This window comes from Protomyctophum bolini, assembly GCF_963924005.1.
Source record: "Protomyctophum bolini genome assembly, chromosome: 7".
NCBI lineage: Eukaryota > Metazoa > Chordata > Actinopteri > Myctophiformes > Myctophidae > Protomyctophum > Protomyctophum bolini.
This window is the reverse complement of record NC_137868.1, coordinates 45,019,876-45,047,857: the sequence shown is the minus strand read 5'-3', so window position 1 is coordinate 45,047,857 and position 27,982 is coordinate 45,019,876. Positions and strand designations below refer to the sequence as shown.

The 27,982-nt window shown below is 45.6% G+C and overlaps 1 protein-coding gene across 3 annotated transcripts; it reads left to right on the top strand.

Annotated features, from left to right (window-relative positions):
- Positions 1-2,073: 2,073 nt before the first annotated feature.
- tbrg4 (transforming growth factor beta regulator 4) lies at positions 2,074-27,432 on the top strand. Of its 3 annotated transcripts, none has more exons than XM_080767357.1 (12): positions 2,074-2,142; positions 5,463-5,703; positions 7,783-8,168; positions 9,904-10,224; positions 10,785-10,959; positions 12,125-12,282; positions 12,944-13,054; positions 14,405-14,549; positions 17,476-17,730; positions 18,710-18,824; positions 19,398-19,512; positions 27,076-27,432. In XM_080767357.1, exons 2-12 carry the CDS (start codon positions 5,580-5,582, stop codon positions 27,175-27,177), a joined length of 2,007 nt encoding a protein of 668 aa, XP_080623483.1. In that variant the 5' UTR covers positions 2,074-2,142; positions 5,463-5,579; the 3' UTR covers positions 27,178-27,432. The 3 variants fall into 3 exon arrangements, with proteins under 3 accessions (XP_080623483.1, XP_080623481.1, XP_080623482.1); XM_080767355.1 differs by lacking the exon at positions 2,074-2,142 and adding an exon at positions 2,471-2,549; XM_080767356.1 differs by lacking the exon at positions 2,074-2,142 and adding an exon at positions 2,485-2,691.
- Positions 27,433-27,982: the final 550 nt, after the last annotated feature.

The following is a 27,982-nucleotide window of genomic DNA, read 5'->3' as shown; positions in this document are numbered from 1 at the left end:
GTGTGTGTGTGTGTGTGGGGGGGGGGGCATAGCGATGGAGCCATGCAGCTGAGGGATGGGTGGGCGGACTCACTGCTCCAGTATGAGTTGTTTTTATATTCACTATAGACATTATAGTGTTGTTTCTGCTCTAACCATCATTATTATTATCAGTTGTCAGATTGTTCTGTAAGTAAAATTACCACAATGTAATATAAGTCACTCATTCTTGAGATAAGGGACAAAACTTTTTTTAAATCAGATTTTCTTTTTTCTTTTTTCTTTTAATCTCAAATGGATGTATTTGTAGACACAGGTCTCAACTACCAATCTTGAGTAGGAACAGGTTTTCCGCGTAACATTTCTTTCTAAAATGGGACATTTATGCACTTCATAACTGATTCATGTCAACTCCGTCAGACACACTAAAATCCCTTTTATTTTAATTTGATATATTTCAACAATAATATAAAGTCCTCGGTTATCTTATGATGGCTTTCAGTAGTCAAGTTAATGGGTTAAATGTTAAAGCAGTGCCGTGGAATCATGATACCTGAAGGTAGACAGGATGTCAGTCCAAACAAACATGGCACCTGCATGCTGCATGCAGCCACTTCATTAATTAGTCCTCCCCAATTAGTGCAGGTGTGTTAAATAAGTGAAGGCATAGTCGTGTCTGGTTGTATGCATGGCATGACGGCAGTGGTGGAAAAAGTATACTCACTTTTGTTACTTAAGTAAAAGTATCCATCCTACAATGTAGAAATACTCTGTTTAATATACAAGTAAAAGATCGGAATTATAAATGAATGCCACAGACGAAAAACTGTCTAAGTCCACACTATTTATCCATAATGTATCAATTATATAAGGGGTCAGGACAACGAGGCCTTTTCGTGGAGGGGTACAGAATGACATTTGAAACTTAGACTGTTTTCGTCTGTGGTACTAAAAAGTACTTGAGTAAGAGTACAAGAGTATTGGCAGAAAAATATACTTAAAGTATAGCAAAAATAAAGTAAAGTATACTCATTATGCAGAATATGTCCCATTTCAAGTTTTCAAATCTTTCGAAAATGTAGTTATGCTTGCTGTGTATTTACTGTTAATTGTGGGGTTATAGCCTAATAATTACCAACTAAAGCAACGACAATCCAACAAACAATCGACGGCTGTGTAAACTCAATTGCTAATTCATGATCTATAGTTATTTACACTTGAAACCATATCACTGCTGGAGTGATTAAGTCATTTGACGATAGTAATTTCAGTTGTCTTGTCAGTCAATTACTGAAGTCTATCAATTATTCGGTGCGTAATCGAGGACAGCTTAGTGCACTGTCCAATGAAAGGCTCTGTGGGTAAGCTTGTTGTTGTCTGATAGGCTGTTCACCAGTGGTAAAAATATCAATACTGCAATATAAATCAATCAATCAATATTTCAGACTGCAAGGTCCATAACGATAAACAATACTAGGGAACACGTTAGAACACTACAGAAATTAAAGACAGCAACTTGTCTTTAATTGTGAGCTGTTTTTGCTCACACATCCTACAGTAATGAATACAGGCCTTGAGTTGCTTCCCCCAATTAAATCAATCAATTAAATCATGGCAAGATGGGTAAAATGTTTAGAGGCCGAGGATGACAACAAGTGAAATCACTTATTTGGAACACACATAGGATGATTTGAGAAAAATCTGAGGTGAAATTTTTGCCTTTCAAAGTTGATGTCACACTCAAACGTAGGCTATACTTACCCAAAACGATGCAGGGTAATACACAAGACCTTTCTTTAATTTTGAGACCATTATCGCAGTAGAGTAGACTATTTCAATTTGTCCACTGGGTGGTGCCATAGTATCATTTGTACAGTCTATATCAGGCAGGCAGGCAGGCGGACAGACAGGTGGACAGACAGACAGACAGACAGACAGACAGACAGACAGACAGACAGACAGGCAGGCAGGCAGACAGACAGACAGACAGACAGACAGACAGACAGACAGACAGACAGACTTGTGCCTTCGTTTGAAATGTACCCATTCTTCAAAATCTGAATGTCTGTCAATCAATCAATCAGACAGACAGACAGACAGACAGACAGACAGACAGACAGACAGACAGACAGACAGACAGACAGGCAGGCAGGCAGCTCTCATGTAAAGGTTTTTATTCAGCATATGTGTATGGACTTGAACTTGAACTTTTGCTCATCATGACTCACCATACAGCCTACAGGCAGGCAGGTAGTATTGCAATATAACACTTTGAAAGGACCAATGACTTCATGTCATGAACGTAAAAAAAGAAGGAAGAAAAAATTGTGTATAAAAATGAAAATGAAAGAGTGAAGAGAAGATTGAGACTGACATCCCAATAATAATAATGCTGCCGACATCTCTGACCAACCACAAGTTGGTCCGCGGCCCACGTGACTACCCACCCAAGTGACACGTGTGACGTAGTTTTCCTGCGACTGTCTGTCAAGTCGCCGACGCGACACAGCTGCGCGCCCCATGTGTGTGAATGTCGGATTATACGGCCTATCTATCGAGACATTTATAAGGTAAAAACTTGAATTAAACCTCCCTCAGACAGTCACGGCATGTGTGCACATGCAGTCGGACGTGTGCTATTGAACGTGGAGGCCAGCTGGACACGGTGACGGGGTGTTTTCTAAATGTGACGCTTCATTTCTGCTTCACAAGGTCAGAATTGACCCTCTGGTTACTTCAGTGTGTGCTTCTCTCGATCTCTCTGCAGGATTTGGTTACGTTCAAATGTGTTTATGTGTTTGCTTTGGTTTCTGTCGATAGATGACTGCGCTTAAAATGTAAATGTCGGTTTCTCTGCTTGCTGTTGTGTAAAGCGTTTGGCATTATGAGTTACAGAACGCAAGTTCACAACAGAAATCTGTAGAGACAGCTATAGTACTGTAGCTAGCTAGGCAGAACCAGGCAAATTATGGTTGCAGGAACATTTTAAGTTTAGTAAAAGGTGTTCCTTCTTCGACAATTTGCTTGTCTGGCTCAGAGATTCTCAGCCATTTTAAGTTCAAGGACTCCTTGATAATGACCATTTCTAATGCATGTATGTCTGAATCTCTCTGAGACCCCAATCACTGTGAAGTCCTCAGTGTTACACTGTGTACAAATGGGCTTGTAAGGGTCCATTTGGTTCAATGTGTACACTCTCCTACTGTATACTTCCTAACTATCAATCATTTAGCTGGGGGGGGGGGGATTGTCCTCAAGTGCCACTGGGGGTAGAGAGCCATCAATCTGAACTCTTTACTGTAAGCAGTAATTTAACCAACATGCACATGGTCTGAACAACCAGACATGGCAGACCTTTTTATACGGCAGCTATAAATATACACATTTCAAATGTGCTATTCAGAGTTAATTGCTGTGCCTTGTTATCCACTAAACTAAATCCATTACATTATTAGAAAGTTCTGCCATAAAAAAAAAACCCGGTGTCCACGAAATTATACATGTAGCACGTTCTCTGTGTGAAGCATTCACAGCAGCACTAGTACATGTTCTGCAGCTGCAACACATCCCTTCACATATGCATGCTCTCACATCATCTTGATAGTTTTGTCAGGTTACCATAGTTACCTGCCAAGCTGCAGAAGGGAGTTCCAACCGTGCCTCTACTAGAGCCTATGGCAGGCCAGTCTGGTGCATCTCAGAGGCAGGTTACAGGAGAAAGGGAGGCACTGGAGCAACTCGAACAGTTTTAGGCCCTTATTTTATTAACGGGGTGCAAGCAATAAAGCGACAACGTTTCGATGTTCAGTTACATCTTCGTCAGCTGTTGCTACGACTGACCTCATCCATTCTACATGACTTGGATCTCCTCATATGGACCTGTCGCGTCATCACCGACTCTTCATCCCCTGTGTCTCCATATATGGAGCGGACCTATAACGCCGACATCATCGGCTGGATCGCCGACTAGTCCATACACGGAGATCATGACGCCACGTCATTCTGACTTCTCCGAGATGATCCTCCGATCGGCCCAGTGGAATACGCTGGTATAAAGAGGGACAGTACAGCAGACTCCAACCAACAACACTCGACGAATCTCCAACCAACGCGACTCTCTACCTTTTCAAGACGTTCAGATGACAACAACGAACGCTCCCCAGGATCTCCGACGGTACTCTTTCTTCTCAGCACTAGTGGACAGTGGACACACGACGAGACACGGACCTCTTAACCCATTTAGGCCTGACGTCGAAATTAAAAAAAAAAATGTCTTCAAAATCTTGACCGTTTTCTGAAAAAACCCTTATGTTTCTGTATCAGTGGTGCTCAATATTTCATGTCAAGGACCCCGCAAATTATATGTAATGTGCCTCCTGAAAATATGTTGTTCCAGGGACCTCCCCAGAAGCAAAGATTTGAGTTAAAATGTTCACTCTGATTTGAGGCACATTTTCACGATTTCTCAAAAATGGCAGACCTACAAGCTCATCAGTGCCGCGCTATGAGCTTGTATATCTGCTATTTTTCAATAGCTAAAGTATAACATAATGCTTTAAAACACCAAAAAGGGTGTATATATATATATTTATCTGCTAGAATGGATTTGAATACCAGATTCCTCGCTCCAGGGAAATGCGTTGCGGGTTCTATCATATCATGGCTGTTGGTGTTAATGGAATTCGTTTTTGCTCAAATGTGAATCTCCATTTTCTTTATTCTCACACGATTCTCATTTTCTTTCCATGAAAATATTTATTGCCTTCTTTAGCCTGTAGTTGCTAAACATGACTACATTAAAAATGTAGCACCTGGAGCCAACTAACTACTGTGTGGCTTTGTTTTTAAACGGACGACATCAAAGTGCTTGACTTAAACCTCTCATAAAGTCTCGTAGGAAAAACACAAGAGTAACTCGAAATGAATTTCACAGCCAACCAATGCTGCACGATTGTGCACGGTTGTCTCAAACATAGAAGAGAACTTGACAGAACGCGACTCGCTCACTGTATAAAAAGTAAAACTCATAGACTGAGACTCAAGAAAACTATTTCCTTTTTTATTTTCATCGTGCTCATAAAGTGCTCCGTGCTCAGAGTGCAATTAAAAAGCAAACGTTTCGGTCCGAACTGAGACCTTCGTCAGTGCTATATGATTATCCCCAGACAAAGAACGTTGCTCTTAAAGAGCTCTAAAACAATACAGCTCAGGTGCTGAGATTGTTTTGTGCTGTATTTTATTTTACTTTTTTTTTTTTTTTTTTTAATACAGTGAGCGAGTCGTGTTCTGTCAAGTTTTCCTCTTTTCCCCATCACAACAGGTCTTACTTTGGGATGTCCAGTTTAAATAACGTCTCTCTTCTCCATCACAACAGGTCTTACGTTGGGATGTCCAGTTTAAATAACGTCTCTCTTCTCCATCACAACAGGTCTTATATATGGGATGTCCAGTCTAAATAACGTCTCTCTTCTCCATCACAACAGGTCTTATACATGGGGTGTCCAGTCTGACCTCTGGACCGTGAGAAGCTGTTATTTCAAACCCTCCTCCTGCTCCCGTTTCCAGTGAGGTCTCTCTCTCTCGTCCGTCCGTCTGTCTCCATGACGGGCAGACTGCTGGGTCGATGTACCCGCCTCCTCTCTCGGGCTCATGGCGCCCAAGCCGCGGCGGCGGCGGCCTCCTCCGTCGCAGCCCCCCGCCTGCCCGCCGCCCCCCTCAACAACGGTAAGGCCTGTGTTAACCCATTCTGACCTGAGATCAGATTCTAAAAAATGCCTTCTACATCCTGACAGTTTTCCATTCTGACCTGAGATCAGATTCTATAAATGTCTTCCATGACATCCTGACAGTTTTCTGAAAAAGCTATGTTTCTATGTCAGTCGTTCCTCGATTTTTCAAAAATAGCAGACCTACAAGCTCTTAGCGCGCCACTCGGTGGCGCGCTATGAGCTTGTAGATCTGCTGTTTTTCAGTAGCTAAAGCATAGCGTGATGCTAACACCATCACCAGCGTTGTTTTTGGCAGCACATTTTGATTTTAGTTTTAGTCGTGGTCTCTTGAACAGTTTTCATTTAGTTTTTAGTCACATTTTAGTCACCACCTGCTCTCCTGGGATGTTTTAGTGTTAGTTCTAGTTTTAGTCGACTAAATGTCATACGATTCTAGTCGACTAAATCTACAGTTGATTTAGTCGACTAAAATGTGTTTCGGCGGGCCTTGATGCCGTCGTAATGGCTGATTTTACACTTGCTGAAAACAGCCGATCTACAAGCACACAACTGCGCAGTTGTCTACGATCTACAAGCGTTGTGTGCTTGTAGATCTGCTATTTTCAGCATGTGTAGTAATGTAAAATGTTTACTAAGTGTAAATGTAGTGTAATGCATGTGTAGTAAGTGTAACATGACTTGTCTTTTACTTATACTGGATCTCTTGTCCACTAGTCCCTTCGTAACATTATAGTCTAGTTTTTAAACTGTTGACGGAATTGTCAATACATTTAGTCCTGGTCTTAGTCATCATAGCTTAGTTTTCATTTAGTTTCCATTTAGTTTTCCTCAGTGAAAAAAGGTAGTCGACAAACATGTTTCGTCTTAGTTTTTAGTCGGCAAAAACAACACTGCTGATCGCAATTATTTTATCGGAATAATTCTTTGCATAAATAAATTGTTTCTACGTGTGTTGTTGTCCGTATATTTTTTTAATAGCACAAATAGCAGATCTAACAAGCTTACAACACACGTCACTAAGTGTTGTGTCGTAAACTTGTAAATAATTGCGACCGCAGTGAGCACTTACTATGAGACCTAGCAGATCATGTCTGTCTGTGTGTCTGTCTGTCTGTCTGTGTGTCTGTCCCGCTATCTAAATATGGAGTGTGTTGCATCAGCAATCACTCAGCTCCATATATGGGCACAAAAGGGGCCAGGTCCACTCAGCTCCATATATGGGCACAAAAGGGACACCATATAAGGAGTCCCCAAAGCAGCTATACGTCCAAAACCCAAATATGTACGAGCTGCGTTCGCTTCCCGCGTTTGCGCGTCTTACTCGTCATGAATAATGGATTGCATTTTTGTAGCGCTTTTCTATGCACTACGCGCTTACTGCTTACTCAAAGCGCTTCACAACGGTCCATTCATTCATACACTGGGAGGTGAAGCGGCGAACAGTCGACGCCAGCGTCCTCACTCCCCACATTCACACACCGACGGTGGCGACCACTGGAGGAAATGCAGGGGTTCAGTGTCTTGCCTCAAGGACACTTCGACATGTGGACAGGAGGAGGAGGAGCCGGGATTCGAACCGCCGACCCTTGGGTCATTGGATGACCTGCTCTATCTCCTGAACCCCACCCCCACCCCCCCCCCCCCCCCAATCTGCTATTTGTGATATTTTACTCATTGCTGGCTGTCTGGGGGGAAAAAAAGGGGGGGGCAATCGAAATGTCATTCAAATTGACATATTACTGCTTATAGCAGCTTTAACCCATTTTGGGCGGGAACCCCTTTTGGTGTTGGCATTACGTTATGCTTTAGCTATTGAAAAATAGCAGATCTACAAGCTCATAGTGCGCCACCAAGTGGCGCGCTACGAGCTTGTAGGTCTGCTGTTTTTGAAAAATCGAAGAGCGACTGACATAGATTTAAAAGACGATTTTTAGAATCTGATCTCGGGTCAGATCGGAAAACTGTCAGGATGTAGTAGAACATTTTCAGAATCTGATCTCGGGTCAGAATGGGTTAAATCGTTAATCGCAGCTAATCGTGGACTTTTCTAACGTTATAACCGTGACATTGACAGGCCTCAACACCGAGCTGCTCCGGCCCCGGGGTCCGTTGTGGCGCGGGGCTCCGGGGAGGCCGCTGTGCGAGCGGGCGGCGGCGGCGGCTGCGACGGCGAGCATCGCCTCTGCCTCCTCCTCCTCGTCGTCGGAAGACCGAGGCCAGATCCCGGTGATGCCGAAGCGCACGCGCCTCGACGACCTGGTGGAGCGGGCCACGGCCGCCGAGGACGTCCTGCAGGCCTGGAGCAAGCACGGCGGCGACGCCAACCACGCCGCCAACGCCGTCGCCAAGCTGGCCCGCCTGCAGCGCGAGGGCCGGGGCAAAGGGCGGCCCGTGATGGACAGCGCCGAGCTGCTGGCCGACCCGCGGCTGCAGCACATGATGGCGACGATAAATGAACAGGTATGCTGTGCTATGCTATGCTATGCTATGCTATGCTATGTTATGCTATGCTATGCTATGCTATGTTATGCTATTTTATGCTATGCTATGCTATGCTATGCTATGTTATGCTATGCTATGCTATGCTATGCTATGTTATGCTATGTTATGCTATGTTATACTATGCTATGCTATGCTATGTTATGCTATGCTATGCTATGCTATGCTATGGCCCCCCTCCGGTGTCGATGTTGTTGACGGCAATTTTTTTTTTCACAGTTTTTGTTTATTCAAGATTCAGGGTATACGGTAAATCAAATAATGACGGTATTATGTGACACACCCATATGGAACATATCAAAGAGATAACATGTGCAACGATGTTGTGAGCACCGTACACAAAATGTGGTAGCATAAAATAAAAAAAATAAAAAGTTGCATAGTCCTGCATATGTGCTAACATGGAAGCGACACTGATATACAAACCACATAACCTGAATCGAGTTTTGAAACGAAAACAAGACAAACGTACGACACGACAAGATAAGACAAGACAACATGGCATGGTCATTGGTCACCCTTCCAAAACATAATGGACGTCGGTTGAAGTCTTTTGAATTAGTGGTATTTAGTCAGTTAGCTGCGAGAGTGTGAGGTCTATATAGCCAACACCGACTCGGGATTCCTGGATCGATCGCTTGTCCTCCACACTTTCCCGTCCAACGTCGGGTTCTTGAGCTCTGCAGTGTTGTTTTTTAGCCGAGCTGTCGCGCCGCAGCACGTCTACATTAGGTGGTATAGGCTTCTTTCCCCCCTCCTGGCTTTGCCCTGTGGTTGGCTCCCATTAGGGGTCAATTTACTTGCCTCAAGTTCTATGGGTGCCTGACGTAGTGCCCTGTCGGACTCATCCTTCTCTCTCTCTCTCTCTGACTTTGTCCGTGACCCCGTGGTATAGGTCCCCATAGAGGTCCACATTTCCGATGCGGTCCGTCCATGTGACACCTCGTTTTGAATTAAAATGTATTATCATTAGTTCTAGTCAACATTTTTGTGTCGACTGAAATGTTTCGGTGTTTGGTCTAGTTTTAGTCGAATAAATATCATGCTTAGACGCCCGCAGGGCATGTGTTTGTAAAGCAATCAAGCGCTCCCCTTCCCCAGTTCAGCTATACAAGGCTGCAGGATGATACAAAGTGATTGAAGGAGTGGGTGAAATTTACATTGGTCACGTGGCGGTAACCAGCCAATCGGAATGAAGTATTGGGACTCCCCGTTTTAGAAGGTTAGGTTTAGGTGTGCTGCCCCGTGGGAGGTGAGGGTTTGAGATGTCGGACCGGCCGATATGGTATGTCTAACCAAAAGCACGCACCCGATTCAAATTCGACGATCACCATTATTATCGTGTTTTTTGTTGTGTGCGTCTACTCTCTCACCCCTTAGAGTATATATACAATAGAGAAGACACCCAAGTTCTCCTCCCGTCCACTTGCATTGAGTTGCTCAGAAGCGCATGAGGCGAATCCACTCCTCCTTCCGGTTTAGGAACAGTGTGCATTCTGGATGGATTGTCCTCAAACACATGAACGCGTGACGACCGGCGGAGTGGACGGAGCCTAGTGCGCGTTCATGTGTTTGAGGACCAAACCTTACCAAACTGCAATACCTTCTTCGGCCACTATGTCCATTGCGCTTCAGGATTTCCTCTGGGTGTCTTCTCTATTGTATAATAACTCTATGTCTCACCCCCCCCCCCCAGGTGACCACGGTGTGGAACGGCGCTCTGGTGAACGCGCTGCGGGCCCTGCGGGCCCTCGGCGTCCCCTTCGGCAACGCGGCGCTGCGCTCCGTGCACACGGACGTGCTGTGGCGCGTCCGCCGGCTCTCCGCCAAGCACCTGGCCTTCCTGGTGGAGTGGGGCGCCGGGCTCAAGGGCCCGCACGAGGAGGCCCTGATGAGCGCCGCCTTCAAGCAGCTGGAGCTCCACTGGACGGAGATCTCCGACGTCAAGACGGTGCGCATGCTCATCTCGCAAGGGCGGCACATGTCGCCCGCGCTGATGGACAAGCTGGAGGACAAGGTATATAGTCAACCCATTCTGACCTGAGATCAGATTTATACGAGGTTTCTGCACTGGACACACACTGGTCTGATTATAACCCATTCTGACCCGAGATCAGATTCTATAAAAATGTCAGTTGATTTTTTTCAAATATAGCAGACCCTACAAGCTCGTAGCACGCCACTCGGTGGCGCGCTACGAGCTTGTAGATCTGCTATTTTTTTTAAATCTAAGAACGACTGACGTAGAAACATAGCTTTTTCAGAAAACCTTCAGGATGTAGAAGAACATTTTTTTTAGAATTTGATCTCAGGTCAAAATGGGTTAACATAATTATATTATGGTGGTACATTGGAGAGTCAAATATATTCTGAGGTGGTACGAAAAAGTTTGGGAACCACTGATCTACAAGACCACTTCCTCTCCTCTCCTCTCCTCTCCTCTCCTCTCCTCTCCTCTCCTCCCCTCTCCTCTCCTCTCCTCTCCTCCCCTCTCCTCTCCTCTCCTCCCCTCTCCTCTCCTCTCCTCTCCTCTCCTCTCCTCTCCTCTCCTCTCCTCTCCTCTCCTCTCCTCTGCAGGCCCTGGAGCTGTCGGAGAACTTCTCGGCGGAGGACATCCGCAGGGTGTGCCTGTCCCTGGCCGCCCAGGGCAGCCGCTCCGTCCCCCTGCTCCGGGCCATGTCTTACCACCTGCTGCAGAAGCCCTCGTCCGAGCTGGGCACGCCTCTGCTCCTGGACATGGCCTACGTCTATGGTATGTGACGACGTTCGACTCGCTGTATGCTGACCTGAGATCAGATTCTAAAAAAATGTCTATTACATCCTAAAGGTCATTACACACTGGCGAATTGGCGACGCGATATATTCTTGCGAATAATTCGCATTTTAAAAAAAAACAATTGAAGTCCATGCAAGCTTCCACATCAGTGGCGAATGTGCGAAAATGCGACCGTTTTCGCTCTTTATTTGTTCGCTCTGGTGTCGTATTTTGCAGAGATTCGCAGGCGAACTGCAACATGCAATATTTCGCATTTTCAGATCGCTTATTCGCATCGCGTCGCTAATTCGCCAGTGTGTAATGACCTTGACAGTTTCATTATTAACCCATTCTGACCTGAGATCAGATTAAAAAAAATGTCTATTACATCCTGACAGTTTCATTATTAAGAGCTCCATCTTCACAGGGTCAGAAAAAACAATGGTACAGAACCCGACTTTCTTCCCATTTTGACCTGAGATCAGATTCTAAAAATGTCTTCTACGTCATCCTGACAGTTTCCCATTCTGACCCGAGATCAGATTCTAAAAGTCTTCTACATCCTGACAGTTTTCTGAAAAAGCTATGTTTCTATGTGTCAGTCGTTCTTTCGATTTTTCAAAAAATAGCAGACCTACAAGCTCGTAGCGCGCCACTCTGTGGCGCGCTATGAGCTTGTAGATCTGCTATTTTTCAATAGCTAAAGCATGACACAATGCATAAGCCCCAAAATGGGTTAAGCAATAATGTCAAAATTTGAATGACCCTTCCCATTATGAACGATTCACCCTCCGCCAACCTGGGGAGAGCAACGGACTTGAACTCATGCTTCCTCCATGAAGCATGAGTGTCCAAGTCGCTCCTTTACACCTGACAGGGGGGGGGGGGAGTTTCCCTGGTTGGACGTATAGCGCGTGGGAGGAACACGTTATTCCAACCTGTTCCTTTTCCCTCCCATCAGGCGCCCCTGGGCTGGCCAGGGGGGGAGGCAGTTTAGATTTGTACCGGTAATATAAACCTACTACCGCACTACTCTACGCAAGGGGCCGTCGAGTGATATTACAACGAGCGCTTCCAAACTCCCAACGCTCGACGCTTGCTCAATGTTTTGCCCACCACTAGATGAAAATGAACTTTCCTTGTCCTCCGTTCCCCCATGCAGGGAAGTTGAATTTCCACCACTCTCAGCTGTTCCAGCGGATGTTGACGGAGTTGCTGCCCAGGGTTCCCGAGCTGAGCCCGGCCGACGTCACTCGCTGTGCCAAGTCGCTGGGCTTCCTCAAGCTGCTCCACTACCCAATGTTTGAGGCCTTCAGCGAGGTCAGTCATGGACTATATAGCCTCGACGTTTTTTTCTTATTTCCAGGGAGAGGAGGAAAAAAAAATAGTCTGGTGGGAACCGAGTCCACTTCAATTCGGCATAGAGTATATAGCGCCAAACGTCGATCACTCCTCTGCTGATTTTCTGATCGTCTGCACCTTTGTTAAATTGACGCACACACACACACGCACGCACTCTGTGTCGCTCTATTTAATTAGTCTCATGTCACGCAGCTGTGTCATGGACTAACACCAGGGATACTCTCTCAATAGCGACACAGTTGAGTTCTCTGCCCCGCGTAGGGAGGGACTCCCCCCCCCCCCCCCCACGAAAGGAGGGACTTTTCGCCTTAGGGGGCGGTTTGGGACATATTTAGGCAGGCAGTCATGTAGGTAGGAAGGTGCGAGACCATTGAGAGCTTTATAGACAAGTAAAATAATTTTAGAATCAATCCTAAAAACTGTAGATTTAGTCGACTAAAATCTTCTGATATTCAGTCGACAAAAAATGTCCGGGTGACTAAAAATGTGACTAAAACTAACTTTCATTCCAAAGACTACGACTAAGACTAAAATAGAAATGTAGCTGCCGAAAAAACAACACCGTTAGCAAAATGGTGTCTCACTGCGTGTCTCCCTCTCTCTCTCTCTCTGTCCACAGAACTACATGGCAAACAGTGTGAAGTACAGCACCTCTCATCTGTGTAACCTGATCATGACGTTGGCCCGGTTGGGCTTCCAGCCCACAAAGTCCACAGAGTTCTATCACCAGGTAAAAAATAACCCATTCAGGCCTGACGTCGGAGAAAAAAAAACCAAAAAAAGAAAACGTTTTCTAAATCTTTTTCTTTTTTTTTTAAAGATTTGAGGCACATTTTAACAATTTTTCGAAAATAGCAGACCTACAAGCTCGTAGCGCGCCACTCGGTGGCGCGCTACGAGCTTGTAGATCTGCTATTTTTTAATAGCTAAAGCATGACGTAATGTTTAAAACGCCAAAAGGGGTTTCCGCCCCAAAATGGGATAAAGTGTTTTTGTGGTTCTCAGTCTTTGTCTAGATCAGAGCCAACCTGAAAATCTCAAAAGTATTCGCCTGACTGATTGATTGATTGATTGATTGATTAGCTTTATTATACAGGAATATAAACGGCACCTGGTACAGTCATTTAACTTCTACGTTTTTAATCCCACGATTTTGTAACCCATTGTTCACCCCTGTGTCAATTATCTAATGTGATCCTGGGCTCTACACACCACCCTCCACCAACCTGGGGAGAGCAACGGACTTGAACTCATGCTTCCTTCATGCATGTCAGTGTCCAAGTTGCTCCTTTACACAAGACGGGGGGGGGGGGGGGGGGGGCTCTGGAGTGAGTGTGGAAATAGTGGCCCTCTGGAGTGAGTGTGGAAATAGTGGCCCTCTGGAGTGAGTGTGGAAATAGTGGCCCTCTGGAGTGAGTGTGGAAATAGTGGCCCTCTGGAGTGAGTGTGGAAATATAGTGGCCTTCTCCATTGTCAAATTTGCCAACCCCTGATCTGGACTAACGAGGGGTTGTGTTTCAGGTGCACAGCGCTCTGGACGAGTCTCTGCCTGTCCTCTAGACTAACGATGGGGTTGTGTTTCAGGTGCACAGCGCTCTGGACGAGTCTCTGCCTGTCCTCTAGACTAACGAGGGGTTGTGTTTCAGGTGCACAGCGCTCTGGACGAGTCTCTGCCTGTCCTCTAGAGTAACGAGGGGTTGTGTTTCAGGTGCACAGCGCTCTGGACGAGTCTCTGCCTGTCCTCTAGACTAACGAGGGGTTGTGTTTCAGGTGCACAGCGCTCTGGACCAGTCTCTGCCTGTCCTCTAGAGTAACGAGGGGTTGTGTTTCAGGTTCACAGCGCTCTGGACCAGTCTCTGCCTGTCCTCTAGACTAACGAGGGGTTGTGTTTCAGGTGCACAGCGCTCTGGACCAGTCTCTGCCTGTCCTCTAGACTAACGAGGGGTTGTGTTTCAGGTGCACAGCGCTCTGGACCAGTCTCTGCCTGTCCTCTAGACTAACGAGGGGTTGTGTTTCAGGTGCACAGCGCTCTGGACCAGTCTCTGCCTGTCCTCTAGACTAACGAGGGGTTGTGTTTCAGGTGCACAGCGCTCTGGACCAGTCTCTGCCAGACCTGGAGCCCTTCCTGCAGACGGACGTGGTGTGGTCTCTGTGTGTTCTGCAGCAGGCCAAGACCAGCCACCTCACCGCGCTCACACAGCACGCACACACGGCCAAAGTCACAGGTACGCACGCACGCACGGTATTATTACAAGACAAACGGTTTGCACGCACACACACACACAAACAAACAAACGCTATAGTTACAGAGCCATGCCGTTGAACTCACCACAAGCAGGGCTGTCCCATTCTGACCTGAGATCAGATTCTAAAAATGTCTTCTACATCCTGACAGTTTTCCATTCTGACCTGAGATCAGATTCTAAAAATGTCTTCTACATCCTGACAGTTTTCCATTCTGACCTGAGATCAGATTCTAAAAAATGTCTTCTATGTCAGTCGCTCTTCGATTTTTCAAGAAATAGCAGACCTACAAGCTCGTAGTGCGCCACTCGGTGGCGCGCTATGAGCTTGTAGATCTGCTATTTTGCAATAAAGAATTGCGATTATCTAAAATAATTTATGATTATTGTATGATGTGATTTTAGACGCTTTTGCAATAACCGGGACAACCCACGTGTAAGTGTGTCCACCAGTGTGGATTTCGTCGACAAACCAAGACGAAAAATGTTCGTCGACTACCTTTTTCCACTGACGGAAACCAAATGGAAACTAAATGAACACTAAGCTATGGTGACTAAATGTATTGACAATTTCGTCAACCGATAAAAACTAGACTAAAATGTTAGGAAGACGAGAGAAGACATTTTACAATTAGTTTCATGCTGAAAACAGCTGGTCTAAGGTTCTAGATCTGATATTTTCAGCAAGTGTAAAAACAGTCATTACGACGGCATCAAGGCCCGCCAAAACACACTGTAGATTTAGTCGACTAAAATCTTGTGATCGACTAAAACTAGACTAACACTAAAACATTCCAGGTGACTAATAAAATGTGACCCAAAACGTATTCAAGGGACGAATGACGAAAACTAAAATCCGAATTCTCTGCCCAAAAACGACACTGGTGTCCTCTCCTCTCCTCTCTCCTCTCATATTCCACTCCGTCCTCCGAGGCAGCGGTGGCCGGCCGGTTTGCGGAGCGTTCTTGATATCGGAAGGTCGCTAGTTCGTATCCCCGGACCGGCACGTTAAAATTACCACCGCTGAAGTGCCCATTGGACAAGGCATTGAACCCCTATCATGAAATGTTCTATATGAGCAGGGCCTGGCTGTAAACAAGTTCTTGAGCTTAGTCCAGTTACCCTGGGTAAACATAGTACCTTTCCTTTCCTTAGTCCAGTTACCCTGGGTAAACATAGTACCTTTCCTTTCCTTAGTCCAGTTACCCTGGGTAAACGTAGTACCTTTTCTTTCCTTAGTCCAGTTACCCTGGGTAAACATAGTACCTTTCCTTTCCTTAGTCCAGTTACCCTGGGTAAACATGGTACCTTTCCTTTCCTTAGTCCAGTTACCCTGGGTAAACATAGTACCTTTCCTTTCCTTAGTCCAGTTACCCTGGGTAAACATGGTACCTTTCCTTTCCTTAGTCCAGTTACCCTGGGTAAACATAGTACCTTTCCTTTCCTTAGTCCAGTTACCCTGGGTAAACATGGTACCTTTCCTTTCCTTAGTCCAGTTACCCTGGGTAAACATGGTACCTTTCCTTTCCTTAGTCCAGTTACCCTGGGTAAACATTAGGGATGCACCGAAAGGGAAATTCTTGGCCGAAACCGAATACCGAATATGGGAAACAGTTGGCCGAAAACCGAATACCGAATAGCCGAATACATCTTTGTTGTAAAGCTACCTGATTATGGCAAAAGACATGATTATGGCAAAACCTAACTTAAATAATAAACACTTATGGGTCCATTGAAAAACATCTAAATAATTGGAGGCTTTGTGATTAATTAATCTCAATTAGTCACATTTGAATCGCATATCAATAGGCCTATTTGACCTGAGCCGTGAGCTTTTTTTTCAACATAAGCATAGGCAATAAAAACAAGTAGTAATAATAATAGTGATAATATTATTTATATAAAGTTGAGGACTTAAAGACACTTTTCAAGGAGAACATGAGAAAACAAATAAAAACAACTTTATTAGAGAAAAACTAAGACTATGGAATAAAATTAATTAAAGTGGAATGAGATAGCAATATTCCAGAGGTGGGTTTGAATTTATAGGTGGTGGCATGTCTTTTTTTGGTGGCATGTCTTTTTCATTGTTAAAGCTCCAAATGATATTCCCATTCGTCTTTGTGTCTGCCCGTGTAAACGCAGCAGCGAGTGTGAGGGGTTGGGGAACGGATGCAAAGTACATAGTGTTAAAACTAACGTTAGCTCCCATGCTAGCTACTAGCTTCCCTTGTCAACAGAACACCACCACAGATCGGGTGGAAGCTGCTAATATCACGTTGCTTGTGCCTGTGGATGGGAAATAAGATTTAGAAGGCTATGGAATCGTGGATGAAAGCACAGATATGTGCAATACAGTTGTGTCGGATCTGCTGATCTGCTACTGCCCGTGACTGCTGCTCGTGTGTTGTGTTGCGACTGTCGCTGACGGCTGAATGATGCATAGTTAAAGAGCGTCATAAGCATGCGCCCTTCCTGCGCTGAAAGTAGCAGATCTACATTCCATCTACCCGTCGCAATGCATAGCGCGTTGGGCTTGTACATCTGTGTTTTCCTCGCAGTTTAGTTCGATTCACAACTTTAGGACCACTACTACTATTCGGTGATATTTTTCGGCTTATTTGAGCCGAAACCGAATAGGCCGAAAATAAATTTTTAGCCATTTTCGGCCGAATATTTTCGGTGGCCGAATTTTCGGTGCATCCCTAGTAAACATAGTACCTTTCCTTTCCTTAGTCCAGTTACCCTGGGTAAACATAGTACCTTTCCTTTCCTTAGTCCAGTTACCCTGGGTAAACATGGTACCTTTCCTTTCCTTAGTCCAGTTACCCTGCAGGTAAACATAGTACCTTTCCTTTCCTTAGTCCAGTTACCCTGGGTAAACATGGTACCTTTCCTTTCCGTGCAGGTGACCCGTCTCGGGCGGAGAACTATCGACAGAAGCTGCTTCAGATCGCCGCCACCCTGCGCTTGGAGCACCCCCCCCAGCACCCCCCCTCCTCCTCCTCAGTCCCCCTCCTCCTCGCCTCCGCCGAGACCCCCAAAAGCACGCCCGTCTCCCCGCTGCAGAGCAGCCTCATGCTGGCCCTGCAGAGCCTGGTGGGCGCGACGCGCACGGACGCACTGAGGACGGCGGTGGACACCGTGTACGGCTGGACTATAGGCAAGTAAAAGATGGCCGACTGCCTTTTTTCACTGACAAACTTAAAGGGACACTTTAATATTGCAAAAAAATATATGTTAATGACGTTTAGGAGCTTTAGAACACTTTCCTGGGGGTATTTATGTGTGTAATATGTGGTTTTAGATATTTTAGATTGTAGCAGTGAGCCTGTTGTCTCTGATGTCATGGACACTGGTCTCACTACCTTCCTGGACTACAATTCCCATAATTCTTTGGTGCACTGCTCCTCCTTGTGGATAAGGGGGGAGAGCTGTCTTACTGAGACAACATGTAGTCCAGGAAGGAAGTGTCCCTTTAAGAAGGCAAACTAAATGGGTTTAAAATGCTTTGGAAACGAGGCTTTATTTTCTCACGAATGTATAGGTGAGTATTGTAACGAGGAAGAAAACAAACGACAGACCCTAACCCATTATGGAATGGTGCAGGAACCCCCACCACTGCGAGAGACCCGGAAAAGAAATCCCCCGTTCATTTTCCTCATAGACTTTTCAGAAAGTATTTATTTAAAGACGCGGACAAAGCCAACTCTTGTCGTGACAAATCATGACAACAACAAACAATTTTTTTTTGGGCCAAACAAATAATTAGAAAGTAGAAAAAATAAACAGCAGGTTACAACACTTTTTTGTTTTTCTTCTTTGTACCGTAATTATTTGTTTGGTCCAAAATATTGTGTGTGTTGTCACGATTTGTCACGACAAGAGTTGGCTTCGTACGACGACGCTTAAAAGGTCTTTAAATAAATATGTTTTTGAAATGCCTACGGGGAAAAATGCATTGGGATTAATTTCCTGGGCCACTCGTTGTTCTGAAAAGGGGAGGGACTGCGACGCTCTATTTGTACATAAGCACCAGAAAAGAGACTGCATTTTAATGGCCGTGTGTGTGTGTGTGTGTGTGTGACTGTGTGTGTGTGTGTGTGTGTGTGTGTGTGTGTTTTTTTCCCTCCTCCCATCAGATGGTGAGTTGGTGGTGGACTTTGAAAACAAGCCCATTGGCCTGTCCTCGCTGACGGCTCCTCACCTGACAGAAGGAGGAAAAGACGGACAGCCTTTACCTGCCGGAGCACGGAGGTGAGAGGCGGATAACTTTACATGCGTTTCTCCTCCTATATGGTCCTTTTCAGGATTTGGAACTATTCCGGTCCTGAGTTTCTCTACAACAAGTCTGCCCACACTACTGCAAGCGATTTTTTTACTAATCCTTCAAGTTTCAAGACGGAATACTTTGCTCTATGACTAATGCAATCACCAAATGTCTCAAAAGGAAAGACGAGAGGCTCTGCTTTCATCTAGGGGTGGGAAATAAATCAAATCGATTCGTAGATTAAAGTACCAAAAGTAGAAAACACTCATGTTAATTTATGTAGACTCAAGTCGTCATTGTCCCACCCTGAGGAAACAATTTATTGTGACAGTTGCGACGGGAAAGACTCCCCCATTTCACTTTCAAACATGGTTTGGGGGGGGGGGGTCATTTCAAACTTCTTCTCTGGCTTTTGTGAGCACCCCTAGAAAGTTGCTTGATTCAGTGTTTAGATATTTTGTATTTTTATCAGACGTGTCTGTCTCTCTTCCTATACAAACCCCGGTGTAACTTCAAAGTCCACATCTGTTGTTGTTGTTGTTGTTGCCTGTGTTTTTCAGACTAGCCTTTCTGGCCTGGGACTTTCCCAACTTTGGCTCGCGGAGTAAAGAACTGCTCGGCCGATTCGTCATGAAGAGGAGACACCTGCAGCTGGCCGGCTTCATTATTGTGGAGGTGACACGACCGCGCGCACACACATACACAGACACACACACACACACACGCACACACAGACACACACATGCACACACACACACTGGCGTGTTCTCTCCTCCGCGTCATCAGTGCCCATACCCGAGGCGGGGGTTGGCGAAAGGGCCTTTCTGTGTTGAGTTTGCATGTTCTCCCCGTGTCCCCTAGGGTAGGTATACCCTCACAAAAAACATGCGGTAATCCTGCTCTCTAAACTGCCTCCCCCTGGCCAGCCGGTGGCGCCTGATGGAGGGGAAAGGAACTGGTCGGAATAACGTGTTCCTTCCACACGCGCTACGTCCAACCAGGGAAACTCCCCCCCCCCTGTCAGGTGTAAAGGAGCAACTAAAAAAAATGTATAAAAACATGAGAACCACAGCTCTGAAATGCAAGAGAAGCACTACGCTGCCATCTAGTGTCGCATCAGTGATAAGACCGGTCAACAGGCAGAGCCCCCACTGTACCTATATACCTATACGCAGCTATAGAGCTATAAATCACTCCGCTGCGTCTCCTCGGTGTAGTAAACGTGCTATACTGTAGTAGCGACGGCAACCTCTCTAGACACCATCCTCCTCCGGCCTCCAACGCGACAACAATGGAGCCGTGAAATGTGAGCACCACCACGTTCACTCTCCACGCTGTTCTCTTTAACCCATTCTGGGCCGGGAGCCCCTTTTTGGTGTTAGCATTATGTTATGCTAACACCTATATGCTAACACCCTAACCGAGTGGCGCGCTACGAGCTTGTAGGTCTGCTATTTATTTATTTTTAATCGTGAAAATGGGGATTTTTTGATGGTGGTCGGCGGCCAATTTAATATATTTTTGGGGGTCCTTGACATGAAAACATGGGTTTTTCAGAAAACTATAGAAGACATTTTTATACACTTTTTGAATCGTCCTCGGGTCTAAATGGGTTAATCCCCACGAGAATAGGATGGAGGAAAGATGCACACACACACACACACACACACACCTTGAAAGCCTAGACCCTGTCGGTTAAAGTGTCACTTTCCACTAACACTACACCTGACACGCATACACACACACACACGCATACACGCACACACTCCGAGAGTGATTGATTGTAGTAACACACGGCAGACATGTAAGCCACCCCCGGGGCTGTTAGCTAATTGCTACTCACTGAGAATGAGCTTCTATACACCTTTCACCTCATCTACTCTGGGTTGACCCGTTTTACTCCTTTAAACCTAGTTCTAATCGGGTTAAACTGAAGTTGAACAGTGCTGCAGTTTGACCAAAATGTCCTCCTCTAGTGCTCCAGAGATAAATACGGTCTTGTATTTAAAAAAAAACAGCTTTATTCTGGGTAAAAAAAACAACAATGTATGTACTATGTTCTTTTAGATGGTAAGGGAAACCTATGAAAATCTGGGATCTATAAATCGTTACCCAAGAAATGTCTTCACCAATGTGTTTCCAAAGGTGTCTAATGACATGTAGACATTCTCAAGCGCTTGACCCATTCTGGGTCGGGAACCCCTTTCGGTGTTGGATAATGGCAGATCTACAAGCTCACAGCGCGGCACTCGCACTATGAGCTCGTAGATCTGCTATTTTTCAAACACTGTTTTTGAAGAATCGTGAAAATGTGGCGCAAATCTTTGAATATATTCTTTCAGGACGCTTTTAGCTCAAATCTTTGCTTCTGGGGGGGGGGGGGGGGTGGGTCCCTGGAACAACATATTTTCAGATGGGGGTCGGCAGCCAAGTATTTTTGGGGGTCCTTGACATGAAAACATGGGGTTTTCAGAAAATGTTACAAGACATTTTTAGACATTTAAAAAAAAAGGCTGAGAGCCACTGACATAGAAACATAGGGTTTTTTTTTAGAAAACTGTCATGATTTAGAACAAATTTGTAGAGTTGTCCTCATATCTAAATGGGAGGTAAAGTATCCATCCAACGCTTGACCGAGCGTCTAAGCCAGTCAACCCTTTTCACATTAAGTCATGTCGGATGTTTAACAATAATTTAACTTGAGAGCGTAAAATGGACCCATTTGGTTGACGGTTGGCAGCAAAAGTTATCGTCTACTCCAGTAAAAAAATAGAAAAAAATGAAAAAAATGTCAGTCATCTAATGTCATTTCATGTAATGGAGTGGGAAAAAAAGGCGGTGAACTGATTATCTCCAATTGTCTTTAATAAACAGCCAACAACATCTTGTTTGTAACTTATAAGGCTTGTCTAATGATGTGCAGTGCAGCAGTCATGGGCCTGCAGTGTCTCCCCTACGTAAAAACAGACCAGTCGAGAGAGACTGCTAGCTTAGCAACGGTATAGCATTGTCTCTCCCATCTAGGCCAATCTGAGCTCTCTCTCTCTCTCCGCCGCTCCTCTCTCATCCAAGGACAAGCTCCTTAAGACGCGTTGTGGCACCGTGCCCAATCAAATTAGACGCACGCCTTAACCCATTCTGGGCTGGGAGAAGAACCCCCTGTTGGCGTTTTTTAAAAGCATTATGTTATACTTTAGCTATTGAAAAAAAAAAATCAAGTTAAAAAAAACTTAAAACTTAAAATTCGAGTTAAAAATGTTCACTCTCTGTAATAATCAAAAAGATTTGAGGCAACATTTTCACGATTCTTTCAAATAAATAGCAGATCTACAAGCTCATAGCGCGGCATTACATGGAGTGAACATTTTTAACTCAGATCTTTGCTTCTGGGGGGAGGTCCCTGGAACAACATATTTTCAGATGGGGGTTGGGGGGAGGGGGGGGGGTGTCGGCAGCCTATTGCATATATTTTTTGGGGGTCCTTGACATGGAAATGAGCTTGTATAGATCTGCTATTTTCAGCATGCGACAAAGTGTCAAATGACCTCTGACCTATACTTGTCCACTGGTCCCCTTCCTAGAATTTTAGTCTAGTTTTCAGCTGTTCACGAAATTGTGAATACAATTAGTTTTAGTCATCATAGCTTAGTTTTCATTTAGTTTCCATTTAGTTTTCATCAGTGAGAAAAGGCAGTCGACGAGCATTTTTTTCGTCTTTAGTTTTAGTCGACGAAAACAACACGGGGACCCAATACTAGACACACAAGAACGGGGCTTACTGTATTTTGACGTGCGCAGTATGGCAGCAGCAGCACACAGGTGGAATAGGGTAATAATCACAGGGTTACCACAAAAGCACACGTTGGGTCCAGTTAATAATAGAGAAAATGGAAATAGTCCAACCTACCTCCCTCCGTCCCAGCGCTCCCGTTCAGACTCCTGTGTCTCTGTGGATGTTGCAGACCTGCTAAAACTAGGTCACCGAGTCTACTTCAGTCTCCTCACTGGCTGGAAACGGCCTTTTTAGCCCATTCTGGGCGGTGAAACACCCCTTTTGGTGTTTTTAAGCATTATGTTATACTTTAGCTATTGGAAAATAGCAGATCTACAAGCTCGTAGCGCGGCACTTTATTTATTTGAATTATATAATCTTTCAGAGCCGACGTTTTTAACTCAAATCTTTGCTTTTTCTGAGAGGTCCCTGGAACATATTTTCAGATGTGGGGGGGGGGGGGTCGGGCCTAATTGGGTTAAACACACAGCTGGCCGGCCGGCCGCCTGGGAACCTTGAAGGTTCCTGGTTCCATCATAGCTGCGAGCATTCTTTCGTGTCGGAAGTGTCCTTGAGCAAGTCACTGTAGTATAGCGCCTGTCTGTAGGTCGGTCCCTGGCATGGTGGGGGGGGGGGGGGGTCGCTGAGTGGGGTCGAGGGGGCTGTCCGGTAATGAAAAGGTCACCGTTTGGACCCTTTAGGAGGGGGCAGTAGCTCATGGGTAGTGTCTCAAAAGGCCCATGGAGACTCACTGCCAATCAAGGCTGAGTGGCTGGCAGCTTGCTCACTGCACACGAGTGGCCGGTATAGCAGCCAGGTGGGGATCCCAGGGCTCCACATAGAAGCTCTGGGGTGCTGGAAACAAGACATGGGCGCTTTTAATCTGATACTTCTGATACCACATACTTTTTTAATTTACAGTATTATATTGAATGTTTCAGTTCATGTCGCACGACTGTTTTATACTCTTACGGTACTGTTTACATCATTACTGACTTGTAGCCGCGCAATTATTTAGATTTTTTTCCGACTTATTCCTAGATTTGTGGATCTCAAACGAATTAATTCCAAGGACCACCACCATAAAGTGTACAAACATTACAGACATTTGGAACCCCCTCAAGGAACACTTACAATTTAGGCATTCAGCAGACGCTCTTAATCCAGAGCGATTTACATTAAGCAAGTACAAAAAGCATGGCAATACATAACATACATAAAAAAGTAGTTATCGTGAAACATGCTTAACCTAAGAACGTAACAGTGGACTATCTATTCTATATAATGAAACTATACATATAAACTATTCATATGTACTATAAAGTGCTATGACTACATAACATGCAATTCTAGTGCCGTCCACGTAACATGCTATACGTCTGTATTAAAACTCTTAAGTCTACGTAAAGTGCCATCTAAGGGGCTCGGGTTAGGCTAGGCTAGGCTAACACTTGGAAGGAACTGTAACAACATACAATTAGATTTTTGCGAATTCAATCGGTTAACCCATTCTGTACGGGAACCCGTTTTGGTGTTGGCATCATGTTATGCTTTAGCTATTGAAAAATAGCAGATCTACAAGCTCATAGCGCGCCACCGAGTGGCGCGATACGAGCTTGTAGGTCTGCTATTTTTTTTTTAATCGAAGAACGACTGACATTTGTATAATCTGATCTCAGGTCAGAATGGGTTAATCAGACCAGTGTGTGTCCAGTGGAAACCTCGCATGAATCTGATCTCAGGTCAGAATGGGTTAATAATCGGCCACGTCCGCATCGCGGCTCATCTGCGAATATCCACAGCTCACCAATGAGCTCTCCTCCAAAAAGCCACCTGAGCAAGCCATCTGCTGGGTGCGTGTGCGCTACTACTGTACTGTTTCATGCACTCAACGTGCTTCACAGGGGCGAAAAAATAAATTAAATCCATAGAGAAGAAGCTTTAACCCATTCTGACCGGGAACCCGTTTTGGTGTTAGCATCATGTTATGCTTTAGCTATTGAAAAATAGCAGATCTACAAGCTCATAGCGCGCCACCGAGTGGCGCGCTACGAGCTTGTAGGTCTGCTATTTTTGAAAAATCGAAGAACGACTGACATTTTTAGAATTTGATCTCAGGTCAGAATGGGTTAATCAGACCAGTGTGTGTCCAGTGGAAACCTCGTATGAATCTGATCTCAGGTCAGAATGGGTTAAAAGTAGTTTCCAGAAGGCTGTAGTGTAGAGGGACATGTGCATGGTGTGTGATAAGAATAGTCTCTCATTCCCTATAGCAGCTTTGGCACACGGCAACCCAGGGCAGCGGCACTGTACTAGTCCTCCCTGTTAACCCATTCTGACCTGAGATCAGATTCATACGAGGTCTCCGCTGGACACACACACTGGTCTGATTATAACCCATTCTGACCTGAGATCAGATTCTAAAAAAAATGTCAGTCGCTCTTCGATTTTTCAAAAATAGCAGACCTGCAAGCTCGTAGCGCGCCACTCGGTGGCGCGCTACGAGCTTGTAGATCTGCTATTTTTAAATGGCTAAAGCATAACGTAACGCTAACACCAAAAGGGGTTCCCGCGCAGAATGGGTTAACTTGGATATACGTGGTGCAACTCTGAGAGGGTACAGTTGGGTCTCATTTGTTAACCCATTTAGGCCTGTCGTCGGGCGAAAAGAAAAGGTCTTCTAAATCCTGACGGTTTTCTGAAATACCTACAGTATGTTTCTATATCAGTGGTGCTCAATATTTCATGTCAAGGACCCCCGAAAATGATCTGCAATTGGCCACCGACCCCCCATCTGAGGAACCCCTCGGAAGCAAGGTTTTGAGTTAAAAAAACGAATATATATTCAAACATTTGCGGCACATTTTCACCATTCTTCAAAAATAGCAGACCTATACAAGCTCATGAGCTTGTAGATCTGCTATTTTTCAATGGCTAAAGTATAACATAATGCTTTAAAACACCCAACAAGGGGTTCTCCCGCCCATAATGGGTTAAGGCCGATCGTAATCGTTGCTATAGCACGTTTGTTCAGTAACATGGTCTCTCCGGTCCTTAACCCATTCTGACCTGAGATCAGATTCATACGAGGTTTCCACTGGACACGCACTGGTCTGATGAACCCATTCTGACCTGAGATCAGATTCATACGAGGTTTCCACTGGACACACACTGGTCTGATGAACCCATTCTGACCTGAGATCAGATTCTAAAAATGTCAGTCGTTCTTCGATTTTTCAAAAATAGCAGACCTACAAGCTCGTAGCGCGCCACTCGGTGGCGCGCTATGAGCTTGTAGATCTGCTATTTTTCAATAGCTGAAGCATAACATGATGCTAACACCAAAATGGGTTCCCGGTCAGAATGGGTTAGAAACCAGAAGGATAACAAATTCTACCCAATCCCAGCTTGATCGGCGAGTGACACTTCTATGAATCAGGTTTTCACCGACGACGATGACAATGCGTTGAAACGCTGACTGTGTAGTTATAGGTCTACCAGCTCATTCAGTATTTTAGCCGTGACGTGAGCGCCCCCTGCTGAGATACTTCCGTGTCCTACTTTTGTGTCGCTTTTGTGTCCCCATAGAGTTATACTGTGTCCCCATAGAGTTATACTGTGACGCTCCGTCGGGACTAAATCTAAGACGAAAACAACCCACGAAAGTCTCATTTTACCGCTTTCCTCGCAACACAACAAAGTTGCGCTGCTCTCCCAAATCTGGCTGTGACATAAGGCCGTCTGGGCCCACACGGAATACTATTGCCATTTTATTGTATTGTGTCAACTAAATCCTCAATGGCTTTTCCTTTCTGAAAAGTAATGTCATTGTAAAAAATATTCACGCGTTTAGATATTCTATTTTCAATGAGACGCGGACGGGAGCTGGTGCCACTTGGACCCGGACGTAACATAGCACTACAAAATGACGTCGGACTTAACCCATTCTGACCTGAGATCAGATTCATACGAGGTTTCCACTGGACACACACACTGGTCTGATTAACCCATTCTGACCTGAGATCAGATTCTGAAAATGTCAGTCGTTCTTTGATTTTTCAAAAATAGCAGACCTACAAGCTCGTAGCGCGCCACTCGGTGGCGCGCTATGAGCTTGTAGATCTTCTATTTTTCAATAGCTAAAGCAAAACATGATGCTATCACCAAAATGGGTTCCCGTTCAGAATGGGTTAAATACTGAATAGCGCGGCACTCGGTGCCGCGCTACGAGCTTGTACTGTAGGTCTGCTATTTCTTTGAAAAATCGCAACACTGATTTGAAACGGCCTCTTCATGCAGAAGATAATAGTTGAGAGCAGATCAAACTCCACAACTAAAACATTACAGCCCCATTAAAGCAGTATCAGCACTAGCAGCCCTGTTGTGCACTGCAGTCATGGAGGATGGATGATGGATGACGGCAGTGCCTCATCCTTGTTTTTCTCCTCCTTGTCCTCTTCCTGCAGGTGCCGTACTACGAGTGGATGGAGCTGAAGTCTGATTGGCAGAGGCTGGCGTACCTGAAGGACAAAATCGGCAAGGCCGTCGCCGAGGACATGGCCAAGTGACGCGCTTATTGCTCTAAACACAAAAACAGGACTTTGGACACACACACACACACACACACACACAGTATAAACACACACACACGCACACACACACACGGCACTCTCCAGACTTCCAAAGCGAAACCAACAGCTATACATATCCTTCACCCTGGTTCCCTTGGTAACCTGTGTGTGTGTGGGGGGGGGGGGGACTTTCCCTGTTACCATGGAGATATGGACAGAGCGCTCCGGAGCCACACAGAGAGAGAGAGAGATTTATATATATATAAAAGAACAGAAAGCTAAAAAAGAGGAAAACGTCCCTGAACAGAAAACCCATCGGAAACGAACGGTTCTGCTGCCAAGGAAATGTTCCCGGGCTCGGGCAGGCAGGCAGTCGGTCCCATGAGGCCATAGACAGCCATCGGCGGGGGGGCCCCGAGGGGGAAAGGTTCCCTGGGGCGGGTGGCTGTTTCATGGGCAAACAGCTACCGTGGGGAGGCCTAGGGGGAAAGGTTCCCTGGGGCGGGTGGCTGTCCCATGGGCAGACTGCCACCGTGGGGAGGCCTAGGGGGAAAGGTTCCCTGGGGCGGGTGGCTGTCCCATGGGCAGACTGCCACCGTGGGGAGGCCTAGGGGGAAAGGTTCCCTGGGGCGGGTGGCTGTCCCATGGGCAGACTGCCACCGTGGGGAGGCCTAGGGGAAAGGTTCCCTAGGGCGGGTGGCTGTCCCATGGGCAAACAGCCACTGGGGACAAGGGGGTGTTGAATGTAAGACGGTCAGTGGTGTCCAGTCAGTCACTAAAACACAATCGGGCCAATCGGCGC

What these genes read in the sequence shown, in the direction of transcription:
- tbrg4 (XM_080767357.1), top strand. Translation starts at nt 5,580, where the DNA reads ATGACGGGCAGACTGCTGGGTCGATGTACCCGCCTCCTCTCTCGGGCT. An exon ending in TGTTTGAGGCCTTCAGCGAG is followed by an intron (nt 12,283 to 12,943) that starts GTCAGTCATGGA and finishes CTCTGTCCACAG; the next exon opens with AACTACATGGCAAACAGTGT. An exon ending in CGTGTACGGCTGGACTATAG is followed by an intron (nt 17,731 to 18,709) that starts GCAAGTAAAAGA and finishes TCCTCCCATCAG; the next exon opens with ATGGTGAGTTGGTGGTGGAC.